Below are 24,456 nucleotides of genomic sequence, written 5' to 3' on the forward strand. Positions count from 1 at the left end.
TGTTCAAGTGTTTAAGTTTCCAAAAAATATTCATACACGTGTAGATGAGGCCCTGTATTTCAAAAATGTCAGTTTGCAGTTAGCCAACACGCTAATGGTTCTTTAAACATATCTGTGCATGTGTATACCGGCCGTTTTATTATGAAAGGGTCAGTTTGCAGTTAGCCAACAAGCTAACGAATCTTCAGAATGACAGAATTACATTTAATGTTGAACTATACTGGGGCGCTTCATGTTTGTCCAGCGCCAAACGTAACGCGCCCAGGCCTTAACTACGTGTAATTAGCTAGCATGCCTTAGTGTTGGTTCTCAGTAAATCTTCCCTCAACATTAACCATCCTATAGTTGGTTCAGACGAACTAAATGGAGTTTGTTTTTTCTTAGACAGGAAAGGTTTCAGTTCATAAGTGTCTTAGTCATGGGTGCAGATCTGATGACAAGTTTGGGGGGGACACAATCAGTTGTGATTTTTTTTTTAATTGCACGCGTGTAAATCATGCCCACAGAGCGCTTGAGATTGCCAGCATATTTCACGATTTCATAGAGGCTCATCATCATCACCAAGTCATTCAAAAAGCACTACAAAGAGAATCATGTGCTTACGTTTACTGTTTATTTCTCTTAAACAGCCAGTAGTACATGTAACCAGCCATCACCCTCCTTTTCACTGCTTCGCTGTTAGTTAATGCTACTTCTAGTTTCAGGGTCTCAGGCATGTTATGTCCACTCACGTTCTCATCTCTCGCCTCTCACGGATTCCCATTTCTCCTCATCATCTTCCCTTTCTCCCAGTATATAGGACTACTGTATACATTTGTTCAATTTCAATCATTAAGCTATTTAGAATTGGGGGGGACAATTTGTGTTTTTCAGAATTTGGGGGGGACATGTCCCCCCCGCCCCCCCCGGGATCTGCACCCATGGTCTTAGTCAACTGATCTGACCCACATGTTATTTATTTCACTCAGAACCAAACACGGATATAAATTGAAGACAAAATATCGCCTGCTAATTACTTTGTGTAGATCACCTGACCTGATGCAGGACTCTGTATGATATGTTCTGTAAAAAAAACTTTTACTGACATCACTTTGGTTAATGTTCGTTTAGGTTTAGGCACCAAAATGACTTTATCAGGGTTAAAATGATCTCATTAAGGTGAAGGAAACCCTATGATTAAAGAAGCCTGGCTGCAGGAGGAAACAGGAAACAAACAGCGATCTCCTGCATCAGAGTTTGACGTTTTGTTGACCTGACCTCGTCCCTTTGAGGACTCACTAGCTATGTTTCCATCCAAAAGTGATTTGAATCATTGGGAAATGCGCATTAAAAGAAATACGAATCCTGTGTGTTTCCATTAAATGTACGGACTTTGGTGAAAACTACGAACTCGCACGAGTTTTCTGCAGAACCGGAAACAAAACAAGTCTCGCATTCTTCTTCTTCTACGTTTTCTGGCGGTTGGCAACCAGCTTGTAAATGCATTACCGCCTTCCCAACCCGGAGTGTGGATATCACCATGGAGAGAGGTGCGCTACGTCAGACTTAATTCAAACGTAACTGTTTCCATCCCCCGTTTTGCAAATCAACATTTTTTCGAATCAACCCCGTCAACCCCCGGCTAAAGCAAGTGTATTTTAGTTTGTGTGAATCAGGGGATTTTAATTCGAATTTTGGCGTTTCCATCATAATTTTCCGATGCGATACTTCTAGATGCGCATCTAAACAGGCTGATGGAAACATGGCTAGTGGCTGTCAGAGCCATGATCTGTTTGACTCCTGTTGTGGATCTTTCTCATTTGAATGTAAACAGATATTGTTTTTGAGCCTTTGCTGAAATGACTCAAGCTTTAGTTTTTCAGTCTCAAATAAAAAATCCAGTGTTGGAGGGCAGACTATGTGTTTCAAGAAGAAGGTCATGGCGGTTAAATTGTGCAGAATATTGAAGGCAGTCTGTCCTTAACAGCTTAGCTGCAGGCTGTCTGTCTGTCTGTTATCAGGGACGACTCACTGCATTAACTCTGGGCCTTAAGACGCTGACGGAGTGTTTGAGTTTTTAAATATATTTCAGAATATCAGCCTGAAAGATGAGCTCAATGTGTCTCGCTCCACACGTGTCACTGCTGACTCTGTGGCTGTAAACCTCATCTGTAATGGCTCTTAGTTTGTTTACCCCTATTCTTATATTACAGAGATGTACACTCACTGGCCACTTTATTAGGTACACCTGTTCAACCGCTCGTTATCTCAAATATCTAATCAGCCAATCAGGTGTCAGCAGCTCATTAACATTTAGTCATGTCGACATGGTGAAGACGAGCTGCTGAAGTTCAAACGCAGCATCAGAATGATGAAGAAAGGTGATTGAAGTGACTTTGAACGTGGCATGGTTGTTGGTGCCAGACGGGCTGCTCTGAGTATTTACTGGGATTTTCAGCACAACCATCTCTAGGGTTTACAGAGGATGGTCCCAAAAAGAGAAAATATCCAGTGAGCCAAAATGCCTTGTTGATGCCAGAGGTCAGAGGAGAATGGCCAGACTGGTTCAAGATGATAGAAAGGCAACAGGAAGTCAAATAAGCACTGGTTCCAACCAAGGTGTGCAGAAGAGCATCTCTGAAGCAACAACACCTTGTCCAACCTTGAAGCAGATGGGCTACAGCAGCAGAAGACCACACCAGGTGCCACTCCTGTCAGCTAACAACAGGAAACTGAGGCTACAATTCACACGGGTTTTCTCACCAAAACTGGACAATAGAAGATTGGAAAAACCACATTCAGATGGAAGCATGGATCCATCCTGCCTTGTATCAACGCTTCAGGCTGCTGCTGCTGCTGCTGCTGGTGGTGTAATGGTGTGGGGGAGATTTTCTTAGTACCAACTGAGCATGGTTTAAACACCACAGCCTACCTGAGTATTGTTGCTGAGCGTGTCCATCCCTTTATGACCACAGTGTACCCATCTTCTGATGGCTACTTCCAGCAGGATAACGCACCATGTCACAAAGCTCACATCATCTCAAACATGACAATGAGTTCACTGTACTCCAATGGCCTCCACAGTCACCAGATCTCAGTCCAATAGAGCACCTTTGGGATGTGCTGGAACGGGAGATTCTCATCATGGATCAACTGTGTGATGTCATCATGTCAATATGGACCAACATCTCTGAGGAATGTTTCAGCACCTTGTTGAGTCTGTGACACCAAGAATTAAACAGGAGGTCCAACCTGGTACCAGCAAGGTGTACCTAATAAAGTGGCCACTGAGTGTATCTCATTTCACTTTAATTTTTTTACTTTAGTTTTATGTGTACTTACTTCTGTCTTTGTGCTGCTGCAACATCTCATCGTATCTCCTCTAACACCAAAGTTTCTCGCACTGCCTCAAACACTGTGGCTCATTTTCAGTTGTTTGTTGTCATTTGAAACTTCTCTGTATTTCTTCGCAGTGGAGAACAGTCTGGTGTTTTGTCAGCAGCCCCTCAGGGATCCAGTCCGCCTCCTCCTCCTCCTCCTCCTCTTCGCTGTTCTTCTGGAAGTCTCTACGAGGGCGAGTGGTGGAAGGTAATGGGCCACAAACTCCTAATCAGGGCCTTTCCGGGGCTAATTGGCGGCTTTGTTTCGGCCCCGTCTGTCTCTGTCCTCCCTCACAGCCGGGGGAGTAATGAGGTGTTACGTGATATGATGTCCCCCTTGGGACACCAAACCGTTCAATAAAAAGGTCCTGGGAGCTCGGAAAGAGCAGAAGCTAATGGACAGAAACAGGGGTGAGGAGACAAAGTCATAAGAGAGAGATGGGGGTTTAAGTGTGATAAGGCGAGGAGAGTTTTTGTCCATGAGAAAGAAAGAAAGAAAGAAAGAAAGAGACAAAGGTAAAGTTAGAGAGAGAGAGAAGTGGAAATTAGGATATCGGACCAATCGATAAAGCAAAAACATAAAAAAAGAAGAGAAGGTGAAAGAGCCATCGGGGACTGAGCTGGAGACGGACTCTGGAGGCAGAGACAAAGATGTTCGTCTTATTGAACTTTCCAGTATGAAACAAATCATTTGAAAAAGCCCTGTGTGCTCACTCGCTGTTACTGTGAAAACTTTACACACTAAATCTGTAGCCGCTTCGTTTTCCCACAAACTGAAGAAACATTTACAGTTTTTTTCCTCGACTGCTTTTTCTATTCACAGCTTACTGTTTCCAAACAGCTCTCACACAGAAGACGAAATGACAGAAAAAACAGCAGGTTGTTACTAAATGACATCACTCTCTCCAAACTTGTCGCACACCAATCAAAAGGGACGATTTGTGCTCGATTGAAAATTCATGTTTTCTCATTTATTTAACAATAACTGAAACTTCAAATATCAGTATCGACGTCTGCAAGCTTCACTTCAGCGTTGGTGCAGCACCCTCACAGCACTGACTCTGTTTAACCACGGACCACCACCCTGTCCGCCGAGTTTTATACAGAGTATTAGTGATGCACGTGTTGGGCGGGTTCAGGCAGAAGTGTCGTGGAGGGTACATACAGGTGAACATTACACCCATCAGTTAAAAAGTCATTTGAATATATGTAGGAGAGTATAGACCCTTTTATTGTTAGTGAACAGTATGATGTTTTTGTGGTGGGCGGGGCTTAGCTGGAGGCACAACAGGTCTCCACAGACATTAGCTAGTGCAATCTTACAAAGGAGGACCACACTTGTTTGTTTTGCTATGGAAGCTAACGTTAGCTAATGTGCTAAAAAAGTTAGCGTTGCAGAGAAATCCAATCTTCCTCTTAATCCCTCCCCAGTTTCTGATGAGGTGGACATGATAACCCTTAATACACATAACCTTATTCATCCCTACAACAGGAAATACTTTTTCCCTAACCTGATATGAAGTGTGCGCTGCACATGTGAGCATTTTTGATGATGGCCTCCGTCCAGTCCTTTGGTCTTATCACATTTAACCATAGTTGTCTTTGTTTTTGTTGACGGGCAGTGGCGGCTGGTTTTGAGCCATGACTCCTTCTATTCTGGCTCCCAATAACACAACAAGACAAACACATTTTAACACTCCTATGGAGCCTACAGCCCTGTGGGGGAGAGGCAGCTGCACCTCCAGATGATGACATGATGTCACTGTGACATCGGCCCTAAAGGGTCTATACACCAACACATACAAGACTTGCATACATACAAACACATACAAATACTCCATGTCCACACACACACACACACACACACACACAGATGCAGACAGTGTGACGAAGCTCCGGTTTGTATTGAGGGATTATAAAAATCACATCTGACACAAGACATCGTGGAAGCAGACGGACGGTTAACGGAGGAACATCTGTTGAAAACTGTCAGATAAGAAGAAGAGTTCGTCAACGACACTGAAGCCGTCAGACGGGAAGGAGAGAAGAAGAAGAAGCTTCTTTGTGTTTGTATCCGTGAGAGAGGATTATGGGGGTTTAAAGTGACCATCAAACATGGACGCGAGTTGAGCGACCCAGACAAGAGGAGCCAGGCTGATTGGCTGTCAGGGAATTAACGAAAAGCCAATCAAAGTGTGCAAAATGTAATTATGGCTTTTGGTTTGCAGTGACTCATCACAGCGGAGAGTCGTTATCAGCGGCGGCAGATAGAGCTGTGATTCTATGTTTTATAATAACTCTAATTATCGGAGCTGCACGATGCTGATCGTCATCATCAAACCTGCAGCAGACTCTTTACTCTCACACAAACCTGCACCAAGTTTACACAATAAAGTTACTGTTTCCTGAAGTTAAAGGATCAGTCTGGAGTTATTTCATACAGTGTGGAGTTGTTTAAAGGTGGGACATGAAATATGATGCAGGAGGTGCAGTTTGAGTGACACACTGGTGCATTTAAAGGTTTATCTAACTCCAAAACAGTGTCCTACCTAAGTACTGTTTTGAGGCACTTGCAACTTACTTCTTCATTTGCGCTGCTTAATTTTGCGTATTTGACCTCATTCCATCACACGCCTAATCACATCTTTACATTGACTTCAAGTGTAATTCACTTGTGTGAGTTGTTTTATTTGCGCCCATTGTGAACACACTAAACGCGATGTGAATTTTCGCATTACTTGTGCAAATTTGAACACAAGAGTATTTTGTGTTGACTCACATCGTACGCCTGTGAAATCGCTGAATTGATAAATGAACTTCTGCCAGTACGTCATCGGCGTCATACATCCCCAGAGGATCTCAATGCTGACGCAAAACAGTCACTGAAGTTCAGATTTTTCAGCTCCCACGAATAAGAGTATGATGTGAAATCACGCTACTCGCTTCATTTGTGCTGCCTAATTTGCGTATTTCACGTCACATCCATTGTGCCGCCCGGTGGGAAATCACGTCTATTCGCATCTTTACATTGACAGAAAATGCACTTGCTTGTATTTGATTAATTAACACAGCACGTTACCAGATGATGGAAGTTGCAGCAAAAGTTGCGTTTAACTTTTTAGCTGGACAATCCTAAAACTAACGTCATTCTGAACACAATTGTGTAATTCCTACCACAGACTGGAAGACTTCAAGAAGACTAAAGTGTGACATACTGTCACATCTGAAGACATCTGGTCTCATTCATGACATGTTTGTAAATCTGTGATAACATCTGCTCATAAAAAAACATCAGTCCTAAAAACCTGCACTGGATTTATCAACGCTGCAGGAAATGCTCTGCACTTGATCGTACACACGTGTGTATGTTCATGAATCAATCATAAATTGACAGCACGTTCCCACGAGTCAGCAGATAGCATCCATCACCGCCCATGAATAACAGGTGCCATTAGCTCTGTGTCCTCTGTTGTAAGAACCATCCAAGAAGTTCAACGAAAATGGTTCGATATGAAACTTCAGGAATTATATCTGAACAACTGCAGTCACATCTGGACTTAAATGGCATTTCTGAAAAGTTCCAGTCAGGCTTTAAAGCGCGCCATAGCACAGAAACAGCCCTTTTAAGAGTCTTGAATGATCTGCTTTTAATTGTTGATTCTGGTAACACTGCTGTTCTGGTGCTCTTAGACTTGACTGCAGCTTTCGGCACAGTAGATCATAAGATTCTCTTATCATGTCTTGACCTGTGTGTAGGTTTTAAAGGTACAGTGCTCAAATGGTTTGAATCCTATGTATCAGAAAGGAGTTTCTCTGTTCACATGGGCCAGTATACATCTGCTGCATCCTCACTCAATTGCGGGGTGCCTCAAGGTTCCATCTTGGGCCCCATTCTCTTCTCCATTTATATGCTGCCCCTGGGCGCTATATTTAGAAAGTACAATATAACATTTCATTGCTTTGCAGATGACTTACAGATCTACCTTCCTCTTCAAACAAACAGCTCAGCCTCCATTCAAGCTCTGCTGAACTGTCTCAATGATGTTCACACATGGATGGCTTCAAATTTCTCGAACCTAAACAAATCCAAAACTGAAATTATTTTATTTGGCCAGTCTGACCTTTTAGAAGGCTATGATAGTGCCATTGGTCCATTGGCTTCCTACTGTCTCCCTGCTGCAAGGAACCTAGGAGTAATTTTTGACTGTACCTTTAAATGTAAAAATCAGATTAGTTCAGTAGTCAAATCAAGCTTCTTTCAATTAAGGGTACTTAGTAAGGCAAAGCCCTACCTCCCCCCACTTGATTTTGAGAGGGCAGTTCACGCTTTCATTACCTGTCGTCTGGACTATTGTAATTCTCTTTATGCTGGATTGGACCAGCAGTCACTGAAACGCCTGCAGGCTGTCCAGAATGCAGCAGCCAGACTGCTGACAGGAAAGAAAAGACGTGATCATATCACCCCAATACTGGCCTCCTTGCACTGGCTCCCTGTCCAGTTTAGAGTTCAGTTTAAAATCTGATTATTTGTTTTTAAAAGCCTGAATGGCTTAGCTCCATCCTATCTATCTGAGCTTGTTCAGCTTCACACGACAGCCAGAGCACTGAGATCAAGTAACTGGCTGCTGCTGGCCTGTCCCAGAACTAAACTTAAAAACAAAGGTGACAGAGCCTTTTCCGTTGTGGCGCCAAATTTATGGAATACTTTACCATTCCATATAAGGGCAGCCCGAACTTTGGAACACTTTAAATCTCTTTTAAAAACCTACTTTCACCTCTAGTTGAGAACAGACATGTCTTTTACAGCTTTTATTTGTATTCTACCTGTACTCTAGTGTTGATGTTTTATTGTCTAAACCTATTGTTGATCTTACTGATAATTTTTGTGGTTTTTGCTGTTCATTCATTCTTTGGATGAACTGTACAGCACTTTGGTCAGCCGAGGTTGTTTTAAATGTGCTATATAAATAAATTTTGACTTGACTTTTGACTTATATCTGACGGAGACGGCGACACGCCTCCGCTGCAGCAGTCAGTCAAACTCAGAAGGTTCGGTGATGTACTAAGAGTTGAATCTCTGTACGTTCTGACATCATCACCAACTCACAGTCTCGCCATTCAAACAGAAGATACTTGCAGATTCAGTATTTACAGACTAAACTAGATTCCTTCTGAGATTATTTCCTTTCTGCTTCTTCTCTTTTAAAGTGTTTTAACCTGCGAAACAGTATTTTGTGTTTATGTACCTGCATAAGAATGACAAATAAAGTGAACCTTGAAATATCACACCAAACACCCTTTAAAAAAAACATGACATATGAACAATTCCTTACATGTCCGCAAAAACACATCACTCTAGAAACACAAGATAAAAGGCGTCGTATGTCGACAGTGTTCTTGTCAATTCAGCATCAACAGAATCCATGAAGAGAAACTGTGTTTGAGTACAAACTTTACATTTTGGATTGTGTCGCCTCGACTCGCTCCCAGCCTCCTTTGGTCAGGTCCCCATTCTCATTCTGAGTTTGTCAAATACCACTGCGTTGTCTGTGATGTTGGCGTGATACACTGACACAAAAAGGCACTTTTCACGCCACTGGGCGGCCTCAGTTTGTAACACCGCCGCTAACAAAGAGATTGTAAAAGGACTGTGCAGCAAAAGTGACAGTATAGGGAAGTGCAATAGAAAGGACTCCAATGAATTAATTTGTGCAATAGAAGTAATGACCTAATGACTGAATGGGGAGTGCAATATTAGTAGTGCAATAGTGCAAATGGCAAGAGTGTGTGTGAGTGTGTGTGTGTGTGTGTGTGTGTGTGTGTGTGTGGGGGGGGGGGGGGGGGTGAGATGGAAGGATTGTGGACATCTGGTGCTGCTTCTCATGTTTCCATGTTGATATGTGCTTTTCTGGTGTGTTATATGTAAACACTGTGTCCAAGACAAATTTCTCCCGAGGGAGACAATACAGTAACTAAACTAAACTAAACTAAACTAAACTAAACTAAACTAAACTAAACTAATAAGGAGCTGGAACATCTCTACAGGGTGAATGAGTCCAACGACCCCTGAACTCTTACCTGTTTGCTCCAAGTATGAATGTTGAACCAAACCGTGACGTCTTTGTTCTAAAGCTAACCACGCGCTTTTGAAGCAAAATTAAATGAACGTAAATACAAAGTGTTTTACTGACATTGTAAAGACTGTACGAAGTGTACGAACAGACACTGGACATTTCCTGAGGAAACAGAAGTTAAAAAATAAAAAGACTGCATGCAAGTAACAGGTGACACGACATCCTGGAACGTCAACGACAGACGCAGGAGGACAGCTAGTGCGTCATAGGTAGACGTGTAGGTAGAGTCCACTGACAAAGCAACAGGCGGGGATGAAAACACGTTGTGTCAGTTGTGGTGTTTTAGTGGGAGACGGTGTGAGCGGGAGGAGGACCGTTTCAAACATTTAGATTTCTCACTTAAATAAGTGCTGGTTGATGAATCACTGGATTAAACACCGACTCTTGGTCACTCCTCGTCCTTCACAAAACAAGAGATCCAAGACTTGTTCACGTTCTTGCTCCTCTGCGTTTCCTGTTTGGTGCCTGGGGGAGTGCAGCCATTGGCTGTTGTCAATGCTCATGTCATTTATCTTCAGCATTTGAATGGCCCACCACTAAAAACTCCTGATTATATTGCATTATACTGTAATATTGATTTTGTTGGAAGGTTAGGATGAGAGAAATACCCACAATTCAACTTGAGTTCTTTCCACAGGAGTCAGTTCGAGGGCTGTCAGAGGCAACCGAGGACGGCGGGGACAGTTTGAGTTTTCAAGTTACAGCCTGTTGACCCGTTAGCAGTAAAAATGATTAATACATGTGTAAAATAACATGCAGGACCTTTAATACAGCTCAGACGGAGTTTTGTGACACTTTACACCAAACTGAAGAGTTATTCTGACATTTGAAATGTGTCTGCGACGGAGAAATCACTTGAAAAGTCATTTGGTGTGAAGCCAGAATAAGATGTAGATAGATGTAGTGTGTGTGTGTGCAGATGTGTGTGTGTGTGTGTGCAGATGTAGTGTGTGTGTGTGTGTGTGTGTGCAGATGTAGTGGAGTAAAACTATAAAGTAGCATAAAATGGAAATACTCCAGTACTTTATAGTTGTATTTAAGTACAGTACAGATCATGTGACCTGGTGCTCGTTAATGTACTCTAAACAGTTTCAGGAGCTCTGAGTGAGCGAGGAAGACGACTGTGACATCATGCAGAGTCCATGAGGCTGCAGCTCGGAGCCACGACAGCGACTCAGCAGCCCTGGAAACATTTCCAACACCTGGCATGGAGCGGGAGCTGGAACCCTTCCTGCGAGTCCTGGTGAACAGCCTGCTGAATGTTCAGGTCACTGTTGGCTGATGAGGTGAAACCAGGTAGAGACATTCTGCCTTCACTGAGTTTCTGAATACCAATTAGCACCCAGAGGGCGATAAAGACATGTCGAGACAAGAGGAGCGTTTCAAAGCTTTCAGGTATCTGAAATGTGTTGTTAAGGAGCTGCAGCTCAGACGTCTGTGGGTGTCTCATGTTTTATACATGCAGTGTGATTAATGGTACCTCCTCACACACGCTGTGCTGAGTGCTGTCAGCTGACGGCTTGTGTCACAGCGACACCAAGTGGACGTCTGGGGAACTACTGAAGAGCTGGAAAACAGAAGCAGACCTGACCCTCCGTATGTCTCTTTGAACACAGGACATGTGGACATGTAGCACGAGGAGCAAAATCACGTTTAAACTACAATGAATAACGTGTGGATTCAGTTGAGCTGCTTCAGTTTCTGGGTCCTGGGGAGCGTCCCAGTCGCCTTCATTGATTGCTCTTTAACTGACCTGGAAATTGATCCGGTCCACTGTCACGGAGGACGTCTCACTTCACTTAACACAGCTCCGTGGAAACATGAGACTGTCCCTCCGTCCTGTAGTGATCTAACTGAAGGATGTCGTGTTCACTGGCTCGCTGGCATGACTTAATGGCAGGCGTGTGCGGAGGCGGCGGCTCAGGGTGCTCAAGCAACTGCACCTTTGTCCACAGTGTAATTTTATTCATCTGTGTGTTCATGTGACAGCTGCTGTGCCCTTATCAAGAAGAACATTTAACAGTTATTAATAATTTAGCTGTTAATGAAACATTGATGTTGGGACGCTGCGTAAAACAAACAGTTTCTGTTTTAGTTTTATTTATCTGTTATTATGTATGTTAATCTGTGTGTGTGTGCTGCAGCAGCTGATCGTCCCCTCTGAGGACCAATACAGATTTATCCTTATGACACCTCAGATGTGTTTTGCAGCCACTGAGTACTTTAAATGATCTCTGGACGAGGCGTTTAATGACTCAGCTCAGCCTGCTGAGTGTCTGTCGAGTTTGCAATTCAGATGTCTCTGAGGAAGAGGATGAAGAGAGAGGTGTAACAAAGAGACATCCGTGTCTCAGAGCGTCATAAAGTCACGTTTGGTAAAAAGAAAACACGTCAGATATCACCATCATCATCCTCACTGTGACCTCGTCACATGTCCACGTTTGGTCATGGACTTTCCACGTCCACATATGACGTCCAAGGTACCCTGGGTGTGTTGGTTGTTGACGTTCTGGGACGCCGTGTCAACTTCAGCCTGTTACATGCATTGTCTGTTTTCAAAATACACTTCTGTTTTCACAGGAAATGCACAGTTTGATACAGTCTCTTTCAAAATAAAAGCACTACGTTGGTACAACACCACCAACTGATCCATCCTTTCCTTCAACACACACACATGGTTGAGTTTAGGAAAGAAGAACAGGGTTTGGCTTTACAATCTTACAGGAAGTGAACAGCGGCCTCCTGGGTGGAAGTCAGTGTTTGTTGGACCCACCCACCTGCCCTACTTGGACTTTCGCCACCACCTTTATTCTTATCCCGCCAATTTATGCCTGTTGCATGCATTGTGTCCTCTCATTACAGTACTTGGTACAGTACAGTAGGTTTAGAAAAAAAACATCATGGCTTTGCACTACATTCACACAGGAAGTGAGCAGCGGGCTCCCAGGTGAAAGTTCAGGGTTTGTTGGATCAACATTGCAGCTCCTTCTGTTACATTGTTATGAGCAGTGTTTCAAACTGACGCCATCCAGTGGCGAATCACATCGCTGTGACGGGTGGCTTTTGGTGTCGTGTCTGGCGCTGACGTCAGTGACAAAGCCGCAGTATTTGACAGGTTCAGAATGAGAATGGGTTGGCGGTTAGGTTGAGGCAACTTGGCTGTGGTTAGGAGAAGATCATAGATGTCGGCTTTGAGCGGCACAAATGCTGCAGCTGTTGCTGGTCTCGATCTCCGCTCTCCTCAAAGTACCGGTCAAAGACTTTCATGCTCACCACCTGTTGGGAATTCACGTCCAATTGCGTGTTTACATTGACAGTGACACTGCCAGTGCGGCGTAGTTTGATGCCCTGGGGATGAGATCGACTCTCAGTTGTGTGCCACGCCTCTTTTTATGTAACGGGGGCTGGAAAGACCTGGGCATCCTCGCTCATCACTCCTCCAGATGCATTTTAGGAGCTGACACATCCTTCGAGATGGAGCGCTGAGATCGAGGACAGAGGAGACGAGGAGGCACAAAACTGATGAGAGTCCGTAAACATGAGCACATAACCCCCATCCTGCACTCACTGCGCTGGCTCCCTGTCTCGTCCCAGATCAATTACAAAATCCTGCTGCTCACCCACAAATGCATCAATGGACACACACTTACAAGAACTAATCACTCCACAATCCTCCACCTGCACCCTCGGGCAGCCTACTCCTCCGTGTCCCCAGCACCAAGCTCTGCACCACGGGAGACCGAGCCTTTTGCTCGGCCGCACCACGTTTGTGGAACAACCTCCCTCTCCAGCTGAGGGCTGCACAGAGCCTGGACTCTTGTAAAGAAGGCCTGAAAACCTTTTGATTCAAAAAAGCCTTTGACTGTTGATTTGAGCTAATTATAGTGTTTTTTCCATATGTCTTTATATTATGCTTGTAACCTGTAGCACTTTGAGATCCAAGGATGAAAAGTGCATTACAAATAAAATATATTATTATTATTGTTATTATTAAAACAGAGAAATAAGAGGAGCCCTGTGTGTCCGTCTGTCTGACACTCTGTCTGTCGGGCTGCTGGATAATTAGTCCTCGGAGGTTACAGACGAAACACTTCCCTGACAACAGTGAGACAGTTTCCCCACAGGAGCAGCAGAACACTGAACACTGTGTGACGATGAACAGAGAAGACGAAGATGAAGAATAAATAATGTGAAATTATTCATCTGTTCCCAGCTCCTCTTCTCCTCTGTCTTTTCTTCTTCATGTTAATCACGGTGACATTTGTTTTTAAAGGCTGTTTAAAGTTTGTTAGCTTCATCTTCTGGATTTGTTTTAATGGCTCAAATTAAGTTTTTAAATTCTTTACCTTCTAGGGCTGAATGAGCACTTTGGAGAATCACTCTGAGCTCTGGAGATTCAATGTCCTGTTATTGTTGACTTTTTTTCAGGCTACATTGAATTAATTATTTATAAAAAAAAAGACGACACTAACAATACTAACAGCAAACTTATTATCAACCAGAATCACCACGCTGTGGTTGTATGACTCCGCCCTCTGCCCACAAAAAGTTCCCTTTCAGTCTTCTTAAGATATTGTGTTCACAAGAATGAGACAGATACAAGGTCATACTGACCTTTGACCCTTGACCACAAAATCCAATCAGTTCATTGTTGAGTGGACGTTTGTGCTAAATTTGAAGAAATTCCCTTGAGATCTTCTTGAGATATCACATTTACAAAATAAGATGGTCACAAGGTCACAGTGACCTTTGACCTCTGAGCACCAAAGTCTAATCAGTTCATTTTTTGAGTTTCGTCATAATTAGTGTATGAATTCTTGAGTAATGGCCAAAAACATATTTGTGAGGTCACAGTGACCTTTGACCTTCAACCACAAAATTGTAACCAGTTCATTCTTCAGTCCAAGTGGACGTTTGTGCTAAATTTGAAGAAACAAAAAATGCCTGGAGGCCTTCCTGAGATACTGTGTTCATAAGAAGTAAGGAAGTACATACACTGGACAGACGTACGTACAGACGGACACATGTACGAATGGACAACCCGAAAACATAATTCCCTCTGGCCACAGCTACCGCCGGCACGAAGGCAAAAAAATGACCAAAACAAAGGAATAAACAGGAAATGACAAAATTCATCATGTTGTTCTTTATTGAAACGATCTGTGTGCATTAAAAATATAAAAACACAAACAGGAAATATAACGTTTGAGTTTCAGACTTCAGAAAAAAGAAATAAAACTAAACCAGAGTTTTTGTTTTTGTTCCAACAGTTGAACTTTAAATCACACAGCTTTGTATAAACGCTCAGTTTCTAAAACATAAACCTGTTTTTTGCTTCCTCAAAAGCCAAATTTGGTTACAAGTAATTTTAAAATACAAACTTGCAGAAACTAAAAATCTGCTGCAGATAAAAAATAAAAATACGTCTGTTTTCTGTTGTCAAAGTTTGTTCTGATGATGTGAAGTTAAAGGAACAGTTCAAAGAGTTCGACACTCATGTCTGTACAGTCAGTTAGCTTAGTGTAGCTTAGCTTAGCTTAGCTTAGCTTAGCATAAAGACTGGAAACAGCTTTTTTTCTGAATAGCTAAAATATTAAATCAACTTTTTTCAAGCTTGTTTTGCTACAAGATGTACGGACATTAAAACATGACTGAGCATCATATTTGTTTTTTAACTCTTCTTCATACGAATTATTCAAACAGACGGCTCCAACTAAACAGAGATCAGACCACAAGTTTAATCTCTTTCAGCCCATCAGCGGGACATCAGCGGGCTGGCTGCAAGCTAACGTTAGCAACTCCGCTACATGACAGAACAGTTAAACCCTTTGAGTCCAGCACCTCTGACCAACACTAACCCTTCAGACGTGGTACCTGGACCCTCGGCCTGTTCACACAGTCCTCTTTAATGTCGTTTCTGCCGTTTCCTTCCTTCACTCTGTGTGCTAACGTCCCTGCAGGAAATATCTACAAGGCTGGCCTGTTGTTGTCATACAGTTTCCATGGCAACAGATTGTTCTGTGTTCCTATTGGTCAAAGTGACGGCTGTGACAGGAGAAGAAAATCAAACATGCTAGACTTTCTGTGGGACGTCGTGAGGCGTCCCAGACGTGGCGTCAGTTGTTGTCTACTATGACACACTACACCAGATGAAACCATGGATTATCAGTACAACACTCGTTCACGATCTGAGCCGGCACAGTACGACGCCACGTTGGGCTGTAACCAGGCTGATATCATGTGGTCTGAACCCGACAGAAGACGGTTAACGTATCTGCTCCATTTTGTGGCATCGTAATGATTCGACTGTCTCGATGTTGAGATTTTCTACATCCTGCAAAAAACAAAATTCAAATTAAGTCAGTATATCTGTACCTGACCTGTTTGTTGATCCTGCTCAGAAACTAAAGAGTAAAAACAGTTTGTTGTGTAACCCGCGGCTCGAACCCGACGGCAGTCTGCAGGTTTTGCTCAGATTAAACCAGGATCAGCTGATCAGTGGATCTAATCTATAGTCAGAGCCAGGCTAGCTGTTTTCCCATTTCCAGACTTTATGCTAAGCTAAGCTAAGCTAAGCTAAGCAGCTGTGGCTACATATTTAGCATACAGAGAATCAATCTGAACACCTGAGGCTCAGAGAGGAAGTGTGTTCACCTGAGTGAAGTTTCACCTGCTGTGACATCACAACCTCTAACTGACGGCATTAATGCAAAGTGTTGTGTGTCAGCCATGAACAGAGCAGAGCAGCAGAACGTTCCTTTAAGTTTGCAGCATCAAAACTCTGTGAGTCAATAATGAGTCTGATTGGTTTGTTCCTCTGAGCGTCATCAGCAGACGAGTCTTCAGCTGCACGCACACACACACACACACACACACACACACACGTTACACATCAATACACTGACCATCATCGAGTGTGTTCATATACACTCTGGATGTATTCATTATGCCTGTGTTGTTCCACTGTACTCTCATACTGACTGGACTGTTGTGCAGCTCAGTGTGGCTCTACTGCCTGAGCACAACTTCCCTCTGGAGACAATACAGAAGATCTTATCTTTAATATTCTGTAATATCTCTGATTTGTTCTTTTCTTCTCGTCTGTGTGTGTTTTGTGTTTGTGCTGTGAGACAGATTGAGGTTATAAAAACACTCAACAATGGTCAGAATATTTCAGAGTCTGTGTGTCGGCTGCTTCATAAACTCCAGCTGTCGGCAGAGAGGACGTTCAGACACGATCTGAAACACCAGAAGACGAGTCAGTAACAGGAAGAAGAAGAAGACGAAGAAGAAGCAGAGAGATGTCTCACTCTGAACTCTGTCGCCTCCTGAAACCACAGAGTCTCTCATCGTCTACAAACCAGGTCGATTCCCTGATTTGATTTTCTTTTTCCTTCATTTAAAACAACCTGATCTGTTTGACCTCGGGGCCTCTGGTCTGACGACGACAAACTAACGACTAATATCTGAAATATTTCGTTAGTGGTGCTGATGAGAAAACGACCTCAGTCACTGCTCAACACAAAATACAAACTAACAAAAATAAAACTGGATAAATGTTTCACATTATTACAGTGACGTCTGACATCAGATTTGTATCTTTATAATCATTCATTTAATGTCATGAAATGTGTTTTAGGTCCATAAAGGTTTTGAAATGATCGTTAAAGTGAATAAAGTGCGATGGGAGGAACAAAGAATAAATCTGCGACAAATGTCGACAAATCCACAGAACAGATCAGAGTCAACAATAAGTTCAGGGTTTTCTTCTGATTATTAATATTTCATTATGTGTTGTGGTGACTTAAAGCAGAGGTTTGTCATATCAGGAGTCGGCATCCTGCGGCTCCGGAGCCACGTGCTGCTCTCCAGCTGCTCCCTGTGGCTTCAACAGAAACCTACATGGAAATTAAATTATGAATACATTTTCAATTTTCATTTATTCTGTAGGCTTAAAGTGAATCTCACATTCTTCAGCTGTATAAATGTGCAGCCTGTGTAGCGATTTAAAAAAACATTTCGTCCACTAAAACATGTCGTACGTCTGGCCTGGAGCCTCTTCCTCCACAACAGCACGGGTGATGGCGACAGTCGTCTTGGAGTCTTCCTCGCTATGGACTCTAAATCCAAAAAGGGAAAAAGTCTCAGAGGAAAAAAGAGACTTTAACGGTGCACTGACAGACTGGTTTGCTTCCATCGGCAACGCTGCAGAGTTCAAGCACCAAATAATGATAACTACCTGAGTGCAGAGGAGCTGCCTCGCACTGAATCATGTCGGTGAACGCTCGTTCAGATCAGTTGGTGATGCTGATGAACTGGCTGTAAGTTTTATTATGATATGATCAAATATGTTTTGCTGCTCCAGGCAGATTTTTTTAATCCTTTTTGGCCAAAAATGGCTCTTTGGATAGCGAAGGCTGACGACCCCCGACTTAAATAGACGAGACGTTAATCTCCAAATGAACTAAAACTGATTGTGACTGGCCGACACCTTCATCAGCCTGCCTTCACTCTGAGAATCAGGGCTCATATCTGTGTATTTTCAGGCTGGCTGGTGATGCACGATACACACCGATCACTGACCGGTGTTTGAGTGAATGAACCAAAGGTGCAACAGAATAACCACAGTTCTTCACTTCACCTGTGGTGTGAATGTTCTGGCTGATGGGTGCGTGTCTCCGAAGGGCTCCATGTCTCTCATGTCGAGTCAAAGCCTCACTACAGACGTCAGGAGCACTTTTGTAAAAACAGACTGATCAAAATAAAATGCAAAGACAGATTTTTTTGTCCCTGTTTGAAAATAAACACAACACGTACATGAGAATGATGTCCAACAAACAGCAGTGCTGCACGTTAACGTTTCTGCACACAGCTCTGGAGCTTCAGAGGTAAACCACTTGTGTTGTTTGATTCTACCTGAGACGTAGATTTGAGGTGTAGTTACTGTACAGCAGAGTGAAACGTACACACAGAGCCGAGGTCTGCGCTCTCTGGTTACACCTGTGTGTGTGTGTGTGACCTCAATACACTGCAGCTTGTTATTTATTTAAACTGATCTCAGGTCAGAGCAGGTGTCAGGTGGCGTCCTCACACAGCAGCTACTGTTCACATCATCAGGTGATCGTCAGGTGATCGTCAGGTGATCGTCAGGTGATCATCAGCTGCAGTGCTGGGTTTTATAAAAATCGCCACAGACAGGAGGAAACTCAGAGCACTGAGAGACTTTTATTTTTTCTGAGGGATTTGTCGACAGGAAGAAACTCTGATCAGCTGATTCATTTCAATCAGACATGAAGACGAGACTTAAATAAAGCAGCTGGTTGATGGCTGAAGGCTGATGAGGTCACTGAGGGAAACTAAAGGTTTCATATATGTTTCCTGGTGTTACTGAACACGCCTGTCGCCTCCTTCAACAGGAACAACAGACGTCCAGCTTACACTGGTCATTTCATTTACGCAAAACATTTCACCTCTTTATTTTCTATTGTTGAATCTTTCTGAAGTTGTTTTGTGTCTCTGTCATCACCTCAGTTCTCTTTGTAGTTGATCTGTGCATTTGTAGTCATCCTATACATCTCTGTAGTCCTTTATTGTCTCTTTGAAGTTGTTTTACGCATCTTTGTAGTCGTTTTGTATTTTTGCAGTTGTTTTGTGCCTTTGAGGTCGTGCCTCTTTGTAGCTGCTTGGTGTCTCATTGTAGTTGTTTTGTGTCTTTGACGTCATTTAATGTATCTTTGTAGCCATCTGTTGTCTCTTTGTAGTTTCTTTATGTGTCTCTGAAGTTGTATTAATTCTGTTGATTATTGTTTTGCATCTCTTTGTGTCTCTTTTTGATCCTTTTCTGTGTATTTGTAGTCGCATTAATTCTCTCTGTAGCTGTTTGATGTCTCTTTGAGTCCTGAACCCGGTGAGCCTCTTCAGAGACACATCGATGTAATGAAGTGTCTCACATGTCCTCCACAGCTGGTTTAAACAGTTTGTTTTCAGTCAGTCTTAAATAACTCTTGGACAGTTTATATCCAGTATTTGGGCGTGTGCAGTGACTCGGTGTGAGCGGCTCAGTTTCTCTGGTTTCAGAACCTTTACAGTAAATTTTGTTTTGAACGCTGACAGACGTCGGTGGTGAACTGAAACGTTGTCAGACTAGAGGCCGTTAAAATAAAGTGCACACAGATTTACAGTATCAGCGCGAGGACGACAGCCCCGCCCAGACAGGAAACACAAACCTCTGTCCCTCTCAGCTGATGATGAAGACTCTCGGCCCTTCCTCTCTCATAGGAGGAAGACTCTCTATCACCATGTTGTCCATCAGTCCATATTTATCCTTCTTTTTACTCCTGCTTCCTCCTCCTCCTCCTCCTGCTGCTGGTCGTTCATTGGCTGAAACCTCGTCTGCAAGCCCCTCCCTCTCCACCGGCTGAGACAGCTGACTGGTCAGCTGCTTCATCGTCAACTGAAAAACATCACAGCACATTAAAGTCTTGTATCATATGCATGACCTCCTGTCCTCAGATAGTACCTATCTAACCTCAAACACAGCTGTAAAACCTAATATATATTTAGATTGCTTCTCCCCAATTTCTCTTCAAGAATTGACCGCAGTGATTTCTTCATCTAAATCATCAACGTGTCTCTTAGACCCCATCCCAACTAGGCTACTTAAGGAGGTCTTTCCTTTAGTTAACACTCATATATTAGATATGATCAATATATCCTTATTAACAGGCTATGTACCACAGTCTTTTAAGGTAGCTGTAATTAAACCTCTACTAAAAAAGCCCACCCTGGATCCAGAGGTGTTAGCCAACTATAGACCAATATCTAATCTTCCCTTTATGTCAAAGATCCTTGAGAAAGTAGTCGCAGACCAGCTGTGTGATTTTCTCCAGGATAATAATTTATTTGAGGAATTTCAGTCAGGATTTAGAGTGCATCATAGCACTGAGACAGCTCTAGTTAAAATTACAAATGACCTTCTGATTGCTTCAGACAAAGGACTCGTCTCTGTACTTGTTTTATTAGATCTTAGTGCGGCGTTTGACACAATTGACCATCAAATTCTGCTGCAGAGACTGGATCACTTAATTGGCCTAAAAGGTTCTGCACTAAGCTGGTTTAAATCTTATTTATCTGATCGTTTTCAGTTTGTTGACGTTCATAATGAATCATCCTTACGTACCAAAGTTTGTTTTGGAGTTCCGCAAGGTTCTGTGCTCGGACCAATCCTGTTTACTCTATATATGCTTCCTTTAGGTAACATCATTAGAAATCACTCTATAAATTTTCATTGTTATGCGGATGATACTCAGTTGTATTTATCGATGAAGCCAGAAGAAAGTAATCAATTAACTAAACTCCATAACTGCCTTAAAGACATAAAAACTTGGATGAGCACCAATTTCCTGATGTTAAATTCAGACAAAACTGAAGTTATTGTTCTTGGCCCCAAACAACTCAGAGACTCTTTATCTGATGACATAGTTTCTCTAGATGGCATTGCTCTGGCCTCTAGCACTACTGTAAGAAACCTCGGAGTAATATTTGATCAAGATTTGTCTTTTAATTCTCATTTAAAACAAACCTCACGGACTGCATTTTTTCATCTGCGTAATATTGGCTAGGTTTCAGTCCCTCTGTGAATTTACCAGCTTGTTTTGGGTTGTTGCGACTAAAACGCCTGATTTCACAGCAGCTTTTCTTTTTGTCTTTTTTTTTTAATGGGTGAGTCCCTGTTTTGTTTGAGTGACACAATTCATCCAGTGGTTTCACACTGTTCCACAGGTGCTGATAATGTCCTAAAATATGCACCAACACATGTAGGTTAGAGGACGACAGCTACAGGGAGTAAATACGAGTGTAAACTATGCAACGACCTTGACCTTTGAACTTGAAAATCTAATCAGTTTGTTGTTGATTCCCTAACAGACCTTGAGATATCACGACCGCTAAATGAGACGGTTACAAGGTCATAGTGACCTTTGACCTCTGAGCACCAAAGTGTAATCGGTTCAGTTTTCACGTCAAGTAGACCAAATTTGAAGAAATTCCCTGAAGCTGTTCAGGAGATATCATGTTGAGAAGAATGCAACAGAAGAGGTCACAGACCTTTACCTTCAACCACCTTATTCTAATCAGTTCCTTCCTGACTCAAAGTGGATGTTTGTGCCAAATTTGAAGAAATTCTCTCAAGGTGTTTGTGAGACATCACGTTCACAAGAGTGAGATGGATGCAAGGCCATGGGGGCCCTGAATTTTGACCTTTGACCACCAAAATCTAATCACTTCATTCTTGAGTCCAAGGGAACGTTTGAGCCAAATTTGGAAAAAAAAAAAATTCTTCACACATTCTTGGGCTATCATGTTTATGAGAATGAGACGGATACGGTCACAATGACCTTGACCTTTGGCCTCAAAAATCTAATCAATCCATCACTGAATTAAAGTGGACGTTTGTGCAAAATTTGAAGAAATTCCCTGACAGAATGAGGTATTGCATTCACGAGGGGGACGGATTGATGTATGGACAGACAACCAGAAAACATAAAGCCTCCGGCTGTGACTAGACGCTGGCACGGATGCTTAGAAATGTTTTATGAGGACGGAAACCCAAGACCGATCAACATGAGGTATGTCAGGAGTTTGTTTGTTTGTTTACTAGAAAACTCCACGGTGCAGCTTTAATTTTAGAAGCATCTTGTCCTGAAACTGAAGCGTACGTTTCAACCTTTTTCTGACCCTATGTGAAAAGTCAGAGTGTCATGAAGCTTCCTCCTCTGAAGACTGCGCTGAATTTCAGCCACAAAGACATATTCATGTGGACGAGGGGGGAGGGACCACTAACCTGCAGCTCTCTGAACAGGTGGAGCATGGACACGCCCACCACGATGACCAGGAACGCCCCCAGCGTGGTGACCACATCCACGGCTGCCATGCTCCTCCACTCCTGGAAGAGGATGATGGAGGTGGACAGAACCACAGTGGTGAAGAGGACGTAGTAGATGGGGTAGACCAGCAGGGTGTTGAAGGTGTCCAGAGACTTGTTCAGGTAGTTCACCTGCAGGCGGACAGACAGGTGAGAGAAGCTCCTCCTTTTTTATGATCCTCAAACATCTGTCTGTGTCTGTGATCTCTAATTTAGGATTATCGTGAACTAAAAAACTGAAATTAAAATGAAAATAATCAAAGAAAAATATTGACACAAGCTGAAACTAAACCAAAACAATATTGCTGAAGAAAAACTGAACTGGAACAGTACCTGGTTAAAAAAATAAAATAAAAATTAACCTTTTGACCTTTCAGATATAAAATGTCATCACTTCATTATTTTATCCTGTTAGACGTTTGTGTCCAGTTGTGTCATAATTAATGTATGAATTCTTGAGTTATGGCCAAAAACCTATTTTGTGAGGTCACACTGACCTTTGACCACAAAAATCAAATCCGTTTATTCTTCAGTCCAAGTGGACGTTTGTGCCAAATCTGAAGAGATTCCCTTGAGGCGTTCTTGAGATGTGGTGTACACGAGGATGGGATGGACATAGGTATGTATGTACAGGCAAATGGACGGACAACCCAGAAACACAATGTCTCCGACTGTGGCTATCTTCAGCACGGCGACATGAAAAACATGAATTTCTGTGACGTTAAACCACAGAAACTTAACGCATTAACAAGAAGATGATTTAATATTTTAGTACCAGCTGGGGTCAAACTTTCTTCTGAGTGCAGCAGTGAAATATTCCCAAATATTCCAACCATGTATTTTGTATGTAGCTCCGTACCTCTGAAACATTAAAGCTGGTCCTGACAAACACAAACTACAACTACTGTAAAAATACATTTATGAAAATAAGCCTTTCTGAAAAAGTGAAATTAAACTAACACTTTGAAAACTATCTAAAATAAGAATAAAATTAAAATGAATTTAAAATGACACTGACAGACTTCCTGCATGAGAGGATGAAACAGCTCACCTGTGTTACTATGGAGACGATGAGCGTGACGAGCAGGATCCAGGTGAGAGGACTGGCGAGCACTGAAATATCATATAACACTAAACAGAGAAAAACACAGATGAGTTTTAGAGTACGATTCATCAACTGGTTTATGACACGCTGTGATAAAACTGTCTGATTAAAAAAACAAGGAAGGATTCAAACTGAAGCAGAACACCAGACGTCCTCGTCTTTACTCAGCACAGTCTCCTGCCAGCTGCCCACATTACCCACAATGCAACTCTTCCTCTGACAGCTCAACATCATCCTCACTGTGACCTCGTCACATGTCCACGTTTGGTCATGGACTTTCCACGTCCACATATGGCGTCCAAGGTACCCTGGGTGTGTTGGTTGTTGACGTTCTGGGACGCCGTGTCAACTTCAGCCTGTTACATGCATTGTCTGTTTTCAAAATACACTTCTGTTTTCACAGGAAATGTACAGTTTGATACAGTCTCTTTCAAAATAAAAGCACTACGGCAGTACAACACCACCAACTGATGTTTTTTTCCTTCAACACACACACGGTTACGTTTAGCCAACACACACACGTGGTTACGTTTAGCCAACACACACACACGTGGTTACGTTTAGCCAACACACATACGGTTACGTTTAGCCAACACACACATACATGGTTACATTTAGCCAACACACACACACGTGGTTACATTTAGCCAACACACACACACACGTGGTTACGTTTAGCCAACACACACATGTGGTTACGTTTAGCCAACACACACATGTGGTTACGTTTAGCCAACACACACACGTGGTTACGTTTAGCCAACACACACATGTGGTTACGTTTAGCCAACACACACACACATGGTTACGTTTAGCCAACACACACACATGTGGTTACATTTAGCCAACACACACACGTGGTTACGTTTAGCCAACACACACACGTGGTTACGTTTAGCCAACACACACATGTGGTTACGTTTAGCCAACACACAC

General features: G+C 42.7%; 1 protein-coding gene across 3 annotated transcripts in view; it reads right to left on the reverse strand.

The window, feature by feature from the left end:
• Positions 1–14,624: 14,624 nt before the first annotated feature.
• The window catches only part of nipal4 (NIPA like domain containing 4), a 22,236-nt gene continuing 12,404 nt past the window's right edge, over positions 14,625–24,456 (reverse strand). For 2 of the 3 annotated variants that reach the window (XM_049592705.1, XM_049592703.1), the window contains 3 exons: positions 23,467–23,546; positions 22,335–22,547; positions 14,625–19,946 (listed from right to left, as the gene is read on the reverse strand). In XM_049592705.1, the coding sequence (XP_049448662.1) occupies positions 19,731–19,946; positions 22,335–22,547; positions 23,467–23,546 (509 nt within the window). In that variant the 3' untranslated portion in view covers positions 14,625–19,730. The remainder of the gene's footprint in view (positions 19,947–22,334; positions 22,548–23,466; positions 23,547–24,456) is intronic. The other variant, XM_049592704.1, reaches the window with a different exon arrangement.

This window comes from Epinephelus fuscoguttatus, linkage group LG12 (assembly GCF_011397635.1).
Source record: "Epinephelus fuscoguttatus linkage group LG12, E.fuscoguttatus.final_Chr_v1".
NCBI lineage: Eukaryota > Metazoa > Chordata > Actinopteri > Perciformes > Serranidae > Epinephelus > Epinephelus fuscoguttatus.